This window comes from Coturnix japonica, chromosome 9 (assembly GCF_001577835.2).
Source record: "Coturnix japonica isolate 7356 chromosome 9, Coturnix japonica 2.1, whole genome shotgun sequence".
NCBI lineage: Eukaryota > Metazoa > Chordata > Aves > Galliformes > Phasianidae > Coturnix > Coturnix japonica.
Window position 1 is genome coordinate 15,341,161 of NC_029524.1, and position 16,751 is coordinate 15,357,911.

Here is a 16,751-nt window from a genome sequence, read left to right on the forward strand (position 1 = left end):
GGGGGCGGAAGGAGGGGCAGAGAGGCACAGCGCTGTCCGCCCGCCCTCAGCCGCCGGGAGGTGCCCGCAGGGGATCGCGCCGCTCGGTGTCACAACGATGGGGCTCCGCTCTGCTGCCCGGAACGCCTCGTGCTCTTCATCGGTCTCTGCCGTGATTGACAAAGCGTTTATAAACAAGCAGCGCTGCGCTAAGAACAGGAGCTAATGTGGGAGATCGATGCGGGCGAAAAGGAGTAGAGGAAGCGCTGACACAAAGTCGATCCCAGTGTCTGTTTGGCGGCGCTCCGAAGCAGGTAACGAGGCGGGCTCCGCTGAACGCAGACTGCATAACGCTGCTTCACGTTATTTGCTACGAGTTTTAGCAGTTGGAAACCACGAGATCCGGGGATTGCTGCAGAATTTGGGCTTCTCCGCTTTAAAAAGTGGAAGCGGACAATCCTGGGTCTGACCCTGCAGGACACGCTGCCCTCACCCTCCTGTGGGATTCCCAGCCTCAGGGCTGGCCGTTAGAACCGAAGGGAACACATCCCTCTAGCGGCAGAAGGCTGACAGCTAACAGTAACATCCCCACTACCTCAATGCTTCCCAAAGGCGGCAGAGAGAAATAGGGGGAAAACAACCCCACAAACAGAGCGATGTAATAGATTCCAGAGGGACCTCGTGTGTAATCTACACTGAGAACGGCCTGGTTTGAAACAATGCACAGAAGCCACTCATCTCTGTGTTTCTATCTTTAAGAAACATCAGGCATTTCATCTGATTAATACCTTTAGCAGCGATACAAGTTGAACTTCCACACAACTCCTTCCAAGATATCAGAATGGACAAACACTTACTTGTGGTTTTTTAGTCTTTTATTTCCATCATTAAACAGCAGGATGTGTGCTCCACAGATAAGCCACAATTTGTTGGTATGCATCAGAAGCTGCACACTACCTTAAACCTGCTCAGTTGTCAGGTGTTGCTTTCATAGAATTATCAACAAGATTTTTATCAGGTGTTTCGTATTGATACCACGGTCCATCTCCCCTCTGTCTCATCAGTCTGCGTGCCTCCTGCTCCATCAGCCTGAAAGGAAGAGATCAGAATTCACACTGATCGTGCCATCTATTGGTTTTGATCAGACTTGTATCAACGTTTAACATCTGGGCAATACTGAGAGCAGCAACGAGTTTAGCATCTACTGTTCATAAATTTTAATGAAACACAGGTAATAAGAAAATACAAAGAGAATGTTATTTTACAAGACTGCCCTTGGATTATTCCAGTGCTGGTACTCAATACCAAGAAGGCAGGGATTATAGACACTAACTTCCACTGTGGCATCAGCCAATGCAGCAGGCAGGCAAGGTCAAGTGATGTATAAGCAAGCAGGTACTCCATGCCAGCATCCAACTAAGAAAATATAAACTATACTGTGTAGCAGCATTTCAAAACACCTTCACTAACGTACCTCATTTCAGCCTTCTGTGCTTCAACGTGGATGAAAGCCATCTCTTTCTCATAGTTCTTTTCAGGTGGGTCAAGGAGGTAACGAGCAATCCAGCGACTTATAGGGTGCTGGAAAATAGAAAAGCAGAAATGATTAATGTAATTTCCAAATAGAAATGCCATTATATGGCGCATTCCCAATCCCGAAGACGTGATCAACCTTACGGGTGCTGTCATTCAAGCAGTAATAGGAAAGTCAAAAACATGCTCAACTATTTGTAAGATCAGAACATTAAAACAGGAGACACTCAGTTTATTTTCTTTCTTTGAAATAAATTCCTTTAAGCTGCCTCTGTCATCACAGGACAGGACTCCAAGCCTCTAAATGTAGCCAGTAACATTTTCAAGTATTGCTTGCACGCAAAGACATTTCACTGGGAATAAAAGTCTGAATGAGTTGAAACAGCCATAGTATTACTGCTGAGTTCAGCTGCCTTCTACCAAAACCAAAGTGCTTATAGCAAGAACTCTGAGCTCTCTGACAGTTGGAGCTCTGCTACACCTAGTGGCAGGGATGCATCCATTCTCATTACCAGTCTCCACACGTTTTACTCCTATGACAAGTACTAAGAGGAAAGCTGTTCCTAACACTTTTTTTATGTGCTACACTCACTTTGTAGTATTCCCAGTGCTCTGGAATATAACCTTCAGGAATCTCTGCAAGTTCAGCTTCACCTGATAAAGAAAACAGGGAAGGATCATGTCATATGGTTATTTATTCAAGTACTTCATATTCAGCCTTTCACATTAAAAAACATAAATCACTAATTCACATGGATGATACCTAATCTCTCAGCCCGAGCTACTGAGAAAAACTGGACTTGCATTTCTCAGTGCTTACACAGTACTACCATAGATCCATTTACACATTTGCTAACACGACCATATACTGAGCTTAGTAATGAGAGAACACGCACCGATGAAGATGTTGACGTATGTTATGAATAGTGCCACTGGTATTCCTGTCAGAAATAGATAGAATCTCTGTAAAAGGAACAAAAAGAAAACTCAGCACGGAAAACTCAGATACTTGACAAAAGTTAGTTGCAGTTAGTTTGAAAGCTACATAATACCGACAGTAATTCTTATATTCACACTCATACTTCAGAAAAAAACATAATGCCATTTTGCTGATTGAAACGAGTTAATTAACAAATGAAAATACAAGGACAGTGATGCTGTATCAGTTCATAGGCCTGTTTACGTCAGTATTCAACCTCGCAGGGAGGTCAGTGTCTGCAGAAGCAGACAGCAATGCTTCCCCCAGATGATGCCGCAGAACCTGGTGCGGACTGACTTCAGCATTCAACTGTAATAAGGCACTAATAACACTGTAATATCATCCAGCACAAGTATGGCACTGCTTGCTTTGGTAACACTAACAGAGCAATATCAGGTTGGCTGCTACCCATTATCATGGGCCAAAACCTCGCTTCTCAAGGGCTGAACTCAGGTCATGCTTCCTTAGTCTCAATCTCTCATGTTATTGATAACTGGAGACAAATCCTGCAGGAAAGTAAACTAAAATGCTTTGAAAGGAAGGTCAAACTAAAAAGCAGCTGCAAATAATGCATATACAAGCAAAGACACATGATTTAAGAATGTTAACACAGCATCACCTCAACCACCCACTGCAACCTCTGCCACACAATCCACCGTGGCTCTTTTTACTTGGCCAGGCCCTGGTTTTACAGCACGGGACAATGCACTTTTAGGACTGAAAACTCTTAATGTGTGAACAGCAGCAGCAGAAGTTGTATTGTAGTCACTCTCCAACACACAAAGGGCTGTTATACCGAATACGTTCAGTCTGCATTTACTCACCAACATATTCAGGAACCGAGTGTCGTAAAAACTCGTTGCCTTGATGATGAACATTCTCTTCCCATGGCCGTGGCTGTATCGCACCGGAGCTGAAGGCAGAACCAAAGCATTGCATGTTAATCCCATCAGCTCTCCTTACGGCCCGTTCTCCACCCCAGCCGGAGGCCCCGAGCCCACCCGATACACCCCAGCGCCCCGCGGCCTCCCATTCCCGGGTCACCTCCCCAAGGTCACCCCGCACCCAGGTCTCCCCACCCCACATCCCCACATCCACCAAGGCCCTACCGACGGCGCAGGGTAGTCGGCCGGCCCCAACGAGGCAGGGGAGGCGAGCGCTGCCCGCCGCCCGTCTTGCTCCCCAGGCAGCGGCCGCCCGCAGCAGCAGGCTCATGGCCGCCATGGCCGGGACTGGCACGGGGGCGGGGCCGGGGATGGGATTGAAGCTGGGCAGGCGCCATCTTGGCAATCCGGCGCTCTCGTGACGTTATCCGCGGCGCCGGGGGAAGATGGCGGCTGCCACAGTGATGGCCGCCCTGGGTCGGCGCCTCGCGGGCGCAATGCGGCTGTCAGGAGCGCGGCAGGGCCTGGGGGCTGCCGGCCTGCCCGGGTATGTACGGGGAGAGGGAAGGAATTGGGCTGTATGAACCGAACGCTATTTTTTTTTTCCCTATGGAATGTTGCAGCTTCACGCTGAACCTGTGCCGAGAGAACCTGGCACGAGCTGAGCCCCTCCGTCATGTGAGGTCAGTGCAAACCACGCTGCCTCGGAAGGGACTGGAGGAGTTCTTCGATGACCCGAAAAACTGGGGGGAGAAAACGGTGAAGTCTGGTGAGTTCCGTTCAGTGCTTCAGAACGTGTGTGTGTGTGTGTGTGTGCTCTGTTGTGCTCTGAGGTGTCAGTGTATAACAGAGTTACATCACACTGTAAGAGCTTGGCATAGAGCTTCCCTATGTCTCTTGAACAAACACAAACACACGGTGCATTTTCTATGTACTGACAGATCCCAAACAGAGCTGGACACCCACCAGGGTGGCTTTCCAAGACATGGTGTTATTTTAATAAGACAACACTTGTTCTGTAGTCAGCTGAGGCTTCAAAGAGAAGCTGATCTTTTCAGAGTAAGAAAAGTTCATTCTACTCAATTAGTGGTTATTTACGTTTGTTTTTCAGGGGATGCATGGGATATAAAGCAGCTGAGGGCCAAGAGCAGCCAAGACTTGCACAAACTTTGGTAAGTTTTATCAAAGAAGCTTTTCTTTAAAAACAGCTCTTTTATGATGTGGCGTTAACCCTTCCAGCCACACACACACCTTCATTTCTCCAAGTGAACCCATCTCCCTCAGCCTCTCCCTGTAGGTTGGATGCACCAACCATCTGCTGGCTGGCTCCAGTTGGTCAGTGTGTGCTCCGTCCAGCAGGGCAGCGAGTAACTGCTAATGTATCCAAAAATTATTCTAAAGTACTGTATTTTCTGACCTAGGTATGTCCTACTGAAGGAAAAGAACATGCTTTTAACTTTAGAACAAGAATCAAAACGGCAGCAGAAGCCCATGCCAAGTCCAGAACGGTTAGAAAAGGTAACTGTCTACTTCCAGCATCAGTATTAGAGCAGCCAGCTATTCCCTAATGATCACACTTACTTTTTTCCCCATCTGTTCTGTTTCTAAAACACCCATTCTTTCAGTGCTAGCACATAAACCCAATCGAGCTGTTTCACTTAGGCCACGATTGTGAAAATACTCGCAAAGGAGTTCCTAGTTGATTTTACCTATGCTTTCCTTTACATTTTGTCAGAGATATCCACTTGAGATTGTTAAGTCGTAAGCACTGTATTTTGTTGGTCCATCCTAAAACCATTTCTTATTTCCAGGTAGAAAAGTCTATGAAAAATATTGACCTGGTTGTCAGAGAACGAGAAATTGCTTTGAGACTTCTACAAACTGGCCATGAAAAGCCAGTACCTGGAGAGTGGAGAAATGACTTCCTGGGACGCACCTACTGGTATGGAAAACACAGTTTCTCTTTCATACTTTGAAGTTTTCTCAGTGTCTTTCTTGATGAAAAGATGCACACACTACATAGAAAGAAGCCTGTTTGCTGGGTAGCATTCAGGTGCTTCTTTATTTACTTTTCATATGACTGTAACTGTTGCTAAGTGATTCCGTAGCTGAACTCAACCATTAATTATAACAAGTTCTGTGCTGTACAGAGAATTATCTATCATCATCTCTGAATTCTACTATACTGTACGTTCTACAATCACTTCCATGTGTCTTTAACAGGTATTCGTACAAGGAATGGCCGATACCATGGTACCTGAACAAGAAACACAAAAGAAGGAAATTCTATTACTTACCTCACGTGAACCGCTTCATCAGGTAAAGATTTTCTTTCAGTTGAAAATAACTTTCTGCTCTGTGCCTTATTCCTCCTCCTTCCACTTTGCAAGGAATTTTTCCTTTCAAACAGCTAGTAGGCTGAAAAAAGGGCTTTTGTAAATGGCAGTTTGTTCTTCTCATCTTAGTTAAGAGATTTATGTGTGTATGGAGTTGGAATATAAGTCATTTTATATACAGAATATGCAAGATTCCCCTCTAAGACTGTAATTGCTGTAGAATTCAAAAGCAGAAGACAATAAGGAGTCTGCCTTGCAGGCATATCTGCTTATCTAAAGCAAATTAAACTAAGACTGAAGTCATAGTCAATGGGAGCCTCTATTTGATTAGTGAATTTATGAGGATGTTGCACAGTCTGTTTCTAACCACACTGCTTATTTCAGGCTTAGACTTGAAAAATACTTACGTCTAAGGAACAGAAGGCAGAACTTAGCCAAGAAGAAGCAGAAACTCTTAGAAAAAAAGTTTCCTCACCTTGCTGTAAAATCTCAGAGCCTGTAACATCCGGGAAAGCGCTGGAAGCAATTGTCTGAGTGTCTTTGTGACCAGAGCATGGAAAGCAAGTTCTGAAACCAGTGAACAACTTGACTGAGCATTCCTCATGGCCTCCGTCTTTATTTGATCTCACAATTAGCCTACATTAAATTTGTGATTTGAAATGAGAGCTTCTTCAGTATTTGGTATGTAAATATTGATACTATAAGATACTATAATTGATACTATAAGATACTAAAGGCTACTATAAGAGTGAATCATACATTACTAAGAGTAAAAAGCAGCCAGAGTAGGGGTATTTAGCTGCTTTAGTTTAACAAATGTGTGCTGAAAACAAAGTTTTAGAAGCACAGCTGAAGCTCACATCCCATTCCTTGTTCCCTGATCTTTACATATGCTCTACGTAACCACATGGGGACAATACACTGTTCATAACTGAGCTCTTCCAATGAGCTTTGAGTCTGGCTCATTAGCAAAACTTAAATATTTTATACAAGCTTTTAAAAATGCAGTCCTTCATACCTACATTTCTAGATACCTCTGACCAATTCAAACATTCAAACCAGAAGGCTGGTAGTAGTCTTCTCTGCAATTTAAGTGGAAAGGTAAGGAATCTCTTCCTTACCACTACCATGGTACTGTAGTTTTGTAAAGATACAAAGCAGATAATCACTGAAACTTAAGCGCATGTCACAGAAGGAAAACTTGAAACTTATAATTGATTCATGAAGAAGCAAACAAAGCATCTACTTTTCCTCATTTCAATCAACAAACTGTCAGATCAATTTTAGTATTTCAGTGATGCTACAGTAACTTCTAACACAGTTCTGATCTGCTAAGATCCAAGTCCAGCTGGCATTCCACATTCTACTTGAACACTAACTCAATCAAGTGTTCTCCTTCCAGCATGACAACAGCAGGCGATTTGTCATGCAGTGCAGCTGACTTAAGTTTGCCTCATTTTCTGACAGAAATACATTTTCAAAGTATTTGACAAACTATAAAACAAGCAACTTTATCCAAGAGTCAAATGATGTTTATTATGGTATGACAAAAACAGGCTGTTTTGATAAATTATTTTATTGCTCGGAGGTAACATGAAACTTTTCAACTAGAGTCCCCATCCCTATTTACCCTTGAGGTCTTCTAGGATACTGAAAAGGTAGCAGTACTGTTCACTTAGTTTTACATCAGTTAAATGCTATTTGGTTTTCCACAGCCTCTAAAATAAGGAACAAAATTCCACTGTGCCACAATACAGAACATCATGATGTTGTGAAATAGAGTGAGCTAAACAGCAACACAGAGCTGCAGCTTGATAGCAGATCCTGCTGAAAAAAAAAACCAATAAATCCCCCCTCCTTTCTCTGCCCAAGCGCACACACCCCATACTAAATGCAGGCACTTACTGACGATGCCAAGAGTCAGCTAAGGGAGCTAACCCAGCAAAGAACAAATTGTAACTGCTCCTCTAAGTTACAGTTCACTGTAAAATGTAAAGCCACATCCTGAGGTCTATGACTATTCTGCTAGTCTTGGAAAGAATTTGCTGCCTTACATTCCCCGTCTCTAAAAAGCTCTGCTTCTCATCTACATCACTAAGGCATTCTGCAGATTATATACATTCTTAAAAACTAGCTGGAAAACAATAAAGGTTTACTGAAATTGCTCCTTAATGGAAAATTAGCAGACCAGTGTCTAATATAACATTCACTAAATGGAATGTAGCACTTTCATCAGAGGGTAGAAATTTACACTGAACTGAGTCACCTACAGTAGATTAGTAAATACGAACTCTGACTTTTAAAACAGAAGCGTAACTTTCTCTGCAAGTACTCACAAGGTTGCTCAAATACAGAAGAGCAAGTTTTATTTTTAAGAGAGAAGTAAGAGCAATTTAAGGCCAAAGTACCAGCAAAGGAAGACTAAGATGTGAAAGTAGACAAGAATTTCTTGGTAAAATTGTGCAGACATCTGCAAGGTTACGCCTCTCTTAGCTAACCTGTAAAGCTGTTCCCAGGAGAAGATACTAGAGAAAATAGACATTTATACAAAATTATAAAATACTTGTTATATGAATTATTGCTTTACAAAGGACACCAACATCCTTTTTCTATTAGGTACCAATTAGGTCTCTCAAAACTTGTAAGGTCTGTTAAAAATGGAACTTGAATTACGCAAAAAATCCAATATAAACTTTCTACAAAAAAGTCCATCCCATTCCTGAGTATGCTAAAGCTCTAAGTCAGAAGAAGCGCTGAGAAGCAGCAGTTTTCACATTAAGAGATTTAAGGACATTTTCTTTCTACGCATTGTTTCCCTCCTTCTTCATATTCTTGTTTAGAAATCCACATTTGTTGGAAAGTACCCTACAAAAACAAAACAACAAGGCAGAAACATGGAGGTTAGGTGAAACACGCTGCACTTCTCATTAAGGGAAAAACAAGAAAATCTTCACATCAAGTAAAGAAAGAGGATTTGACTCCACATGTTTCATTAGCTTTTTCCTTTGATTTTTTTCCTACTGGTGATTAAAACTCAGACTGAAAGTTGCAGGACCAAAAGCTGATTTCAGCTAATGAAATTCCCACAAACCACACCAATGCTCAGTAACCTGGACAATCAAGTTCATGCACATGATAAAGAAATGTATTTACACCCTTCACAGTGCACTATCTACACTATATTTTTAGACACCGCATTTCAAGCCTGCACATTCCCATTTAATATAGAACCACAGAATCACAGAATTGTAGGGGTTGGAAGGGACCTCTAGAGATCATCAAGTCCAACCCCCAGCCAAAGCAGGTTCCCTACACCAAAGAAGAAGGTGGCAAATTACATTCAGATTGATTGGAAAGGTTCAGATAATTATTGCTCCATTAGCATGAACTCTTCAATGCATACTTATATGACATTAACTTCTGCTGCAAAATGTAGTAATGTGGGTTTACTAACCAAAGAAGCCAAAATTGAACCACCAATCCATGAGCTGAACCTCCGCTCCACTGTGGTGTTGTTTGCTATCAATTTCAGACGCATGCTCTGCATAGAAAATGAGGTGAAACAAAAGAAAAACACTCAGATACAAATTGCAGGAGACTGGTGCCCTTTAGTAACACGAGGACAACACAAAGAACTCTGTGTACGTGTTATCATGCTGCTGGAAAAGATCAATCTTATTCAACTTACAACAAAGCTCATCTGCCCTGTATTTAGAATCCAAGAAAAGCTATGCTGCAACAGAAGTATATGATGTTTTTATCTTGTCTCTCAACAGAGACCATTAGTAAATGCAGCAGAAAAGCAACATGATAAGTAACAGAAATGTGAAGTGTTGTCTTACCGGTGGAGTTTTCTGAGACAGCTCCCTGTTCAATCTGTCTGTGAAACTCTGTATTAGTGTGTTCCCTCCCGCTACAATCACACTGCCATAGAGGCCCTGAAATGAGAATCAGCAACCTATGTTAATTCTGAAATCATTCTGAAAACAACTCACTCAGAGTAGAAAGGAATGACACACGATTACATAGAATCAATAACAACAATAATGTATCACATCTTATAAACAATACTGCATCTCACAATTAAATTTATTAATTGTATGAAAAACATCTAATAGGAGCTCAATAATGTACTACATAATGAAAATAGGAGCTGAGATTAACAATCCTAAATGATTTCACAGAATATTTTCTTCAATTAGAAGGTCACCCACACAAACATCCTATATTGAAACTAATGGTTTCCTTTCAGCTCAATCACAGAATCAGTTTGGGAATGTCCCATAAAGATCATTGACTCCAGCTCCTGGCTCCAACTGGATGTTCCCATTGCAAAGGAAAAAACTCAGAGCACTCTAAGTTTTCCAACTCACTAATGCTGCACACTGATGTTGAACACAAATTGTGCTCTAGTTCACACAGCCTGACACCCTTGTTAAGGGGAAGTTTTTCAAACAACCCCTCCCCAATGTATTGCATATCAAACTTGAGCCTTTTCAAATTGACACCTGAGAACATAAGAACATTGTTTAAACCAAAAGGCCTTCCTATAAAACCTCTTGCCTCCCTTTTACTCGCACCTACAAGTTCCATTCAATTGGTTATGTTTAAGAAGTATATTTGCCAGGCCCAGAAACCTGAAGATAACACTTCAAAGTTATGAAAAGAAAATGGCAATCCAATGCATAATCTGAAACCAACCCAATGTACACGATACAAGGACAGTCAGAAACAGACATTAACTACTTAGACAGACTGAAACACTGAGTACGAGTCTAACATCCTGATTTAGCATTTTGTACAACAAAACAGTAAGCCTGTATGTTCCCAGATACATAAAACTTAAGAGCATTATTATGCATTATCATTACCCTAGGAAGTTCATATTCCTTTATCAACCACACTCAAGTAAAAAAATCTAACAGAAATAAATCTATGCCTTCTCCAGGACACATCTGACACTTACCGGCCTGATGTCTATATCACACATCCCAACGCTTGTCGTGACAACGTGACTCACACCCAGCATTGTGTTACCAGATAAACCCTAAAATTAAAATTAGGAATTCGCATCGTCACTGCAAACAAAAGAACCCAAAGTACATAAAAGGATATAAAACACTGAATTAACCTGATTTACTAATGAGAGCAAAACATTCTCATGGAAAGCAAAAAGTACTCTTGTTTTCCCAAGAAAACATGCAGCACTTCTCAGCTCGTTCTTGAACGATGTTTCTTCTGTTACTACCCCAACCCTAACAAATCAGTGCAGACCAATTTAACTCATAAGAGAACCACATGATATAAGCACCACACAAAGGGAAGCCAGGTGATAAACCAGTAATTTAAGGCCTCCTAATTATTACATATTATAGTTGTTTTACCTTTACATTAGAAGGGTCAAATAATCCCTCAGGAATTTTGAGACGCTCAGCACCAAAGTCACAGTTATAACCATTGGGGAACTCGTAATGAACCGTTGGCATCTGTGCAGCTACCCTACACGGCATTCAGAAAGCAACACATTAAGGTACAACATAAACAAGATGTTACCCCGGTATAAACCAAAGTTTCAATGGGAATACTGTGATTTATTTAAATGATGCTTTTGATAATATTATGATCTTATGGAATATTACATAAGCCACCACCTAGACATATACTGTTTCTCTACTTAAAGAAATGAACAGATGTTATTTATCTTTGCTTCATCTCTCAATAAAACAAGCCAACAGCAATGAACAGGCAAAGCATTCCATGCACAACTGTTAACTAATTTCACAAGGAGGAAAACAGTGACATACTGTTCATCATAGGTTGAATCTGATACTTGGAGGACAGAAGCTTGGAAGTCCTGAATGACACACTGTGGAGATAAGAATTATATGGTTACAAGAACGTCAGTCAGTAATTCAATAGAACTTACAGAACTGAATTGTTTTGTTTTGTTTTAAATATTTTCTAGTTCTTGAAGAGGAAAACATCGCATGCTTGCAAACAAGACTTTGTTACAAGATGCCCAGGGAGGCTGAGTTGGAGAAGTGACACACTTACATTACACATGTAGTTGTGCCAAGACCTAGTGACCTGGGGTAACTTCTCTTTTCTCTTCCAATTCGCTGGTGACCCCTCACGAACTGCCTCCTGAGGTTGCAGAGGACATAACTGTCAGTTCACCATTTAAGCTCCTTCCCCTCAAACAAACACTAAGTGAAGTTACTTTCCCACCTTTGAAGCAATCATATATGGAGGAATTATCTCTATATTCATTTCCTGAAACAGTTCTCTGCACTGCATAGTAATGAAGTCTCCTGCTAGTGGTGATTTTACAATACCTAAAAGACAAAAGCAACAACAACCCACCTCACCTAACTTGTAAAGCACTGAAATCAGAATGAACTCTCCCAACACTTACTTATCAGAGACATGGTTGGGTGTTTGGTTTTGTTTTGTTTTTCATATTTAAAAGAATAGATATATTTAAAAGCAGTAGTTAAACTATAAAAGCAGAAAGCAAGTTAACTTGACTTTGATACTGCTGTGCTATTACCCATGCAAACTTTACCTTGCTGAAGTACATATCCATCATGCACTGGGATAGCTGTGGTATGTGTTGCTCCGCTATCCAAGATGAGACCTGTAGATCTCCCATTAGCAAAACTAGTCAAAACTATTAAAGAAAATAGTGTAATTTTCCCCTTAAAAAAGTACCATACAATTTAAGCACAATTAGGAACAAGAATGCCAGTGCTTAATTCCTTGGCTCTACAATCAGGTTTGCTGTTTGCCCAGACACATCACCTTCCTACAAAGTGTGCAACCCCATCAACAGAACTCTTAGCTTTGGAGAAAGATGACAGTCCAAGTCAATAAATCCAAGACAATTCCATCAGTAACCTAAATACGCATCCAACTCATTTAGATTCTAAAGGTGAAAACATGTTAGCACTTGAATAAGGCTACAAATATTCATCTTAAGGCTATAGGAACATCAATGTCTAGTTACAGTATTCAGTAGTTTGGATGACAGCATTTCGGTCCTATAAAAACCACAAAAACCCAGCACAATATTGCAAAGGATACGCTGTTAGAACAGCAGTTTTACACAAGAAAAAAGCAGGGATGTTGTAGTGTTCGAACATCAATTCCGTCAGCTTCTCACGCTTTGCTCTGGTATTCCACTAGAAAAAGAAAATACAAGCAAGTAAATAAGAAGATACACCTATCTTGAGGATTGTTTGAGCATAATAAAAGAAAGCAAACAAAGCAAGGAAGTAATTGGAATTATTTAAGTTGTAATTTCAAATTAAATCAAAATTCTATAGAGAAACAGATTCCTAATAATTTATTTCCTTAGAAACTGTATTGTTCTAATACTACTTCAAAACATTAATACATATCTTCAATATAAGTGCACAGACAGTAAATTTACAGAAAGTAGGCAAAACTCTTGGATTACAGGTCTACTTTAATGCCTTCAGATTTTATGCCCCTCAAGCATAACACTCTAATGTGATAGACAGCAATAACAACAGAGTGGCAAAGCCTTCAGCTACAGCAAATGAGAACCAGCCCAAATAGAGCAGCCATAGACACAGACATGAAGGAAAAAAAACTACTTATCCTTAGAAGCTTCAGGTAAAAGGGATCCCCAACAAAAGACTCTCACTGCCAACCCTTAAATTAGGTCTAGGAAGGGGTTGGTACATTGAATGCATCCCTGAGTTGGCCCTGCCCAGTGATTGAGGTGCTCAATCACTGCTTCAAGCTGTGACTCAGCACTTCCACAACTAAATGACAGAAACTTTGTTCACGTTTTTCTCCAGAAATCTGTGTTCATGCACCTCATTTATGTTACAGGAGCATTTGCTGAAACGAAATTAAAACTCCACTACACGTGTTATTCCCTGTCACGTTAGATGGCAGGCTGATTGCATGCAAAGATGGATTAAGTGTAATATATGAAGACATTCAGACAACTTTTTGCTTTTATTCTGTGCTGTCAAGTGAGGTTATTTTTGATTTTATACTACTTTTTTTTTTTTTTTTTTAAATACATGAAATACAGTAACACATAGTAAGTGTGTTCTAATGAAACGCATAGAAATTCTTTCAAATTTGGGCTTTTTTTTGACATTTTTCCTATTGAGAATACTTTCCAGAACCTGCATGATATTTTTAAATGTTACTTCTGTAGTTCAGTTTTAACACTCATAACCTACAAGCCAGTGCTGGGTTTCTCCAAGACTAATGTCTATAGATTCAGCAAGAAGATACTGATAAGTCTCCTCACAATGCAAAGCTCCTTTTACTCACTGGTGCTTCAGACATAAGGACAGGATGCAAACTCGCTTCAGATTTAATATGCATCTTGTAAGTGTGATCCAAAATTGCCTGGAAACTATCCCAGTCTTCAACTGCAACGACATCGAAGCAAGCAGATTAGTTACTTCTAACTTTTGATCTACTTCATAAATCCACATAAAGTTTTCCTGATGTTTTTTTTTTTCCTAAGAGCTCTTCAGACAAAAGCCGTCCTCAGCAGCCCTATACCCCTCCTGCTTTGCCAAATTCTCATCTATATTTTTTTAAGCATCATGACAGCAAATAAGAATTGTTATTATAAATAATAATAAATAAATAAGTTACAATAAAAGTCCACTGACATTTTGTAAATTGAGCCATTCTTATGGCTGATAGCCTCTGTCCATACACGTTACAGGAACAATATTAGGAACTATTTCCAAAAACTTGTTTCTTAATTGTTTTATCAAAGGAGACAGCTAAATTAAAGCCATCAAATAAACAAGAATCTACAAGTCTCCCATTAAGACATAAAAATGCTCATTATCGTATTAAAATATCTTAAGTGAAAGCAGAACCGTTTCTTTACGAGCCTGCTTTCTAAGTCCAAAGGAAAAAACAGTTGACATGGATAGCATCTGTTTACATGAAAGCTATGACTTGTTGCAGCCTAACAATTGTATCTTAAAGACAGCTAAAAAAGACAGAGCACCATACTCATTCCATTTTTTAAAGGTGAAATGGCCTCCATATTTTCCCTTGGGACTCTCAGGGCATTGGTGTCTATGTAGTACGTTGGGCCCCCTTGTTTGCCTTTGTCACCATCTATCTCCATCAGAGTGCTGCCATTGTCTCTTTCTAGCACCACGCCTATAGCTGTTGGAAAATCAACCTGTAAAGCAAAAGGTAAAATATTGATGAAGGTTATTCATTTTGGATGTGGGTTGTTTTGTTGGTTTTTGGTTTTGTTTTTCATTGGTTTGTTTTTTAGGGGGCTAATAAAATTCAGAGTTTTCCTTAAATAATAATAAACAGTATATTCTGGAAGCTTATGACTAATAAACAAGTTCAAGCTCCAATTGTAATCCCACTGAGTTCATAAAGATTCTTACCTTTGGACAGTCTTCGCCTGCATAGCCTGCTCTCACTGTATACGAGCCAATGTCAAAAACAAGAGCCCCAACTTCATCTGCAAAGATTGTTAACAAAGAAGTAGTGAATGGTTATTGTGCTCTACTGCAATCCTGACCTGAACTTATCTCTTGTCTGCTTTGCTTGCCAGAAAACAAACAAACAAACAAAAAAAAGCCCAATATGATAAAGCATCTTTCCTGAGACACAGAGCAATTTCTCTATTCAGAATTCAAGCTAACTGAGAGCCACCAGGAGGTTACAGATAGGCTGTAACCAGGACACTGCAATACCTTTCATTGGCAAAAGAAAAAGGGCAATTTTAACAGACGAGAGCTGCATCTAAACACAGGCTTGCGAAGCGAGTCCACATGAACTTCATGACATTCAACAAGGCCACGTACAAGGTGTTGCACAGGACTTGAGACTCAGACAGCTGGACATGAGCCAGCAGTGTGTGCTTTCAGCCTAGAAAGCCAACAGCATCCTGAGCTGCATCAGGGGAGGGGTGGCCAGCAGAGCAAGGAAGGTGACCATCCCCTTGTGCCCTGCCCTCGCCAAGTCCCATCTGTTGTACCACATTCAGGCCTGTGGCCCCCAGCATAAGAATGAGATGTTGGAGTGAGTCCAGAGGAGGGTCAAGACAATCAAAGGGCTGAAGCTCCTCTGCTATGGAGAAAGGGAGCTGGCTTTGCTTAGCTTGGAGAAGGTGCCAGTGACAGTTTGTTGCAGCCTTACAGGGAGCTTATAAACAAGAGGGAAACTGACTTTCTACATGGTTTGATAGTGACAGGACGATGGGGAATGGTTCCACACTAAAGGAAGAGATTTAGGTCGCATGTTAGGGGGCAATTTTTCAGAGAGGGCAGTGAGACCCTGGCACTGCTGTGTGTGCCCCATCCCTGCAGGTGACCCAGACGGGTCGGACGGACCCTGGGCCCGCGGCGGCCTCCTCTCCTCACACACGGAGCGATGCGGCGGGAGGGAGCCGGGCCTGAGGGAGCTCAACAGTGTCGTTATATCAGACTCACCTCCGCCGTACACACCGCCGCTCATGGCTGCCCGCTGCTCAGCGCTGTGCTAACAATAGCACTCGGTCTCTCGCCCCGCCGCCCGGCTCAGCGCAGCTCGCAGGCCCGCGCCTTCCCGCCAATGGCAGCGCCGCCGCCGTCCGCCCACCCGCCCGCACTGCAGAGCGTTACCCAACAGAACGGCTGAGTGGGCACAGCGGCCAATCAGAGAAGGGAGGGAGGAGGGGCTTGCTTATGAGTAGCCAATCATGAGGCGGGAAGTGAGGAGCTTGGTAGAGGAGAGTGAGAGCAAGCAAGTGTAGGTGCAGTGCGCGGGAAGGGCGGTGTGAGGAGAGAGGGGCGGGAGGAGCTGAGGGAGGAGTTGGAGGAGGAGCTGAGGGAGGAGCTGAGGGAGGAGCTCTTGAGGTGGGTGTGCCACAGGATCACAGAATGACCCGGGTTGGAAGGGACCACAAGGATCATGTAGTTCCAACCCCCCTGCATGGCAGGGCCACCAAACATACACCTTTACTAGATCAGGTTGCCCAGGGCCCCGTCCAACCTGGCCTTGAACACCTCCAAGGACGGGGCATCC

At 41.9% G+C, this 16,751-nt stretch overlaps 3 protein-coding genes across 3 annotated transcripts; 1 reads left to right on the forward strand and 2 right to left on the reverse strand.

Annotated features, from left to right (window-relative positions):
* Positions 1–836: 836 nt before the first annotated feature.
* NDUFB5 (NADH:ubiquinone oxidoreductase subunit B5) lies at positions 837–3,743 on the reverse strand. The gene is made up of 6 exons (XM_015871529.1): positions 3,601–3,743; positions 3,316–3,404; positions 2,409–2,475; positions 2,105–2,166; positions 1,454–1,560; positions 837–1,068 (listed from the first exon to the last, which is right to left on the reverse strand). Exons 1-6 carry the CDS (start codon positions 3,713–3,715, stop codon positions 948–950), a joined length of 561 nt encoding a protein of 186 aa, XP_015727015.1. The 5' UTR covers positions 3,716–3,743; the 3' UTR covers positions 837–947.
* A 43-nt stretch (positions 3,744–3,786) lies between these two features.
* MRPL47 (mitochondrial ribosomal protein L47) lies at positions 3,787–6,376 on the forward strand. The gene is made up of 7 exons (XM_015871527.1): positions 3,787–3,922; positions 3,999–4,144; positions 4,487–4,547; positions 4,797–4,893; positions 5,187–5,317; positions 5,599–5,694; positions 6,096–6,376. Exons 1-7 carry the CDS (start codon positions 3,822–3,824, stop codon positions 6,211–6,213), a joined length of 750 nt encoding a protein of 249 aa, XP_015727013.1. The 5' UTR covers positions 3,787–3,821; the 3' UTR covers positions 6,214–6,376.
* An 845-nt stretch (positions 6,377–7,221) lies between these two features.
* ACTL6A (actin like 6A) lies at positions 7,222–16,340 on the reverse strand. The gene is made up of 14 exons (XM_015871523.2): positions 16,178–16,340; positions 15,128–15,204; positions 14,733–14,907; positions 14,028–14,128; positions 12,795–12,892; positions 12,277–12,371; positions 11,940–12,046; positions 11,766–11,855; positions 11,516–11,577; positions 11,096–11,210; positions 10,678–10,758; positions 9,554–9,649; positions 9,166–9,252; positions 7,222–8,576 (listed from the first exon to the last, which is right to left on the reverse strand). Exons 1-14 carry the CDS (start codon positions 16,200–16,202, stop codon positions 8,496–8,498), a joined length of 1,290 nt encoding a protein of 429 aa, XP_015727009.1. The 5' UTR covers positions 16,203–16,340; the 3' UTR covers positions 7,222–8,495.
* Positions 16,341–16,751: the final 411 nt, after the last annotated feature.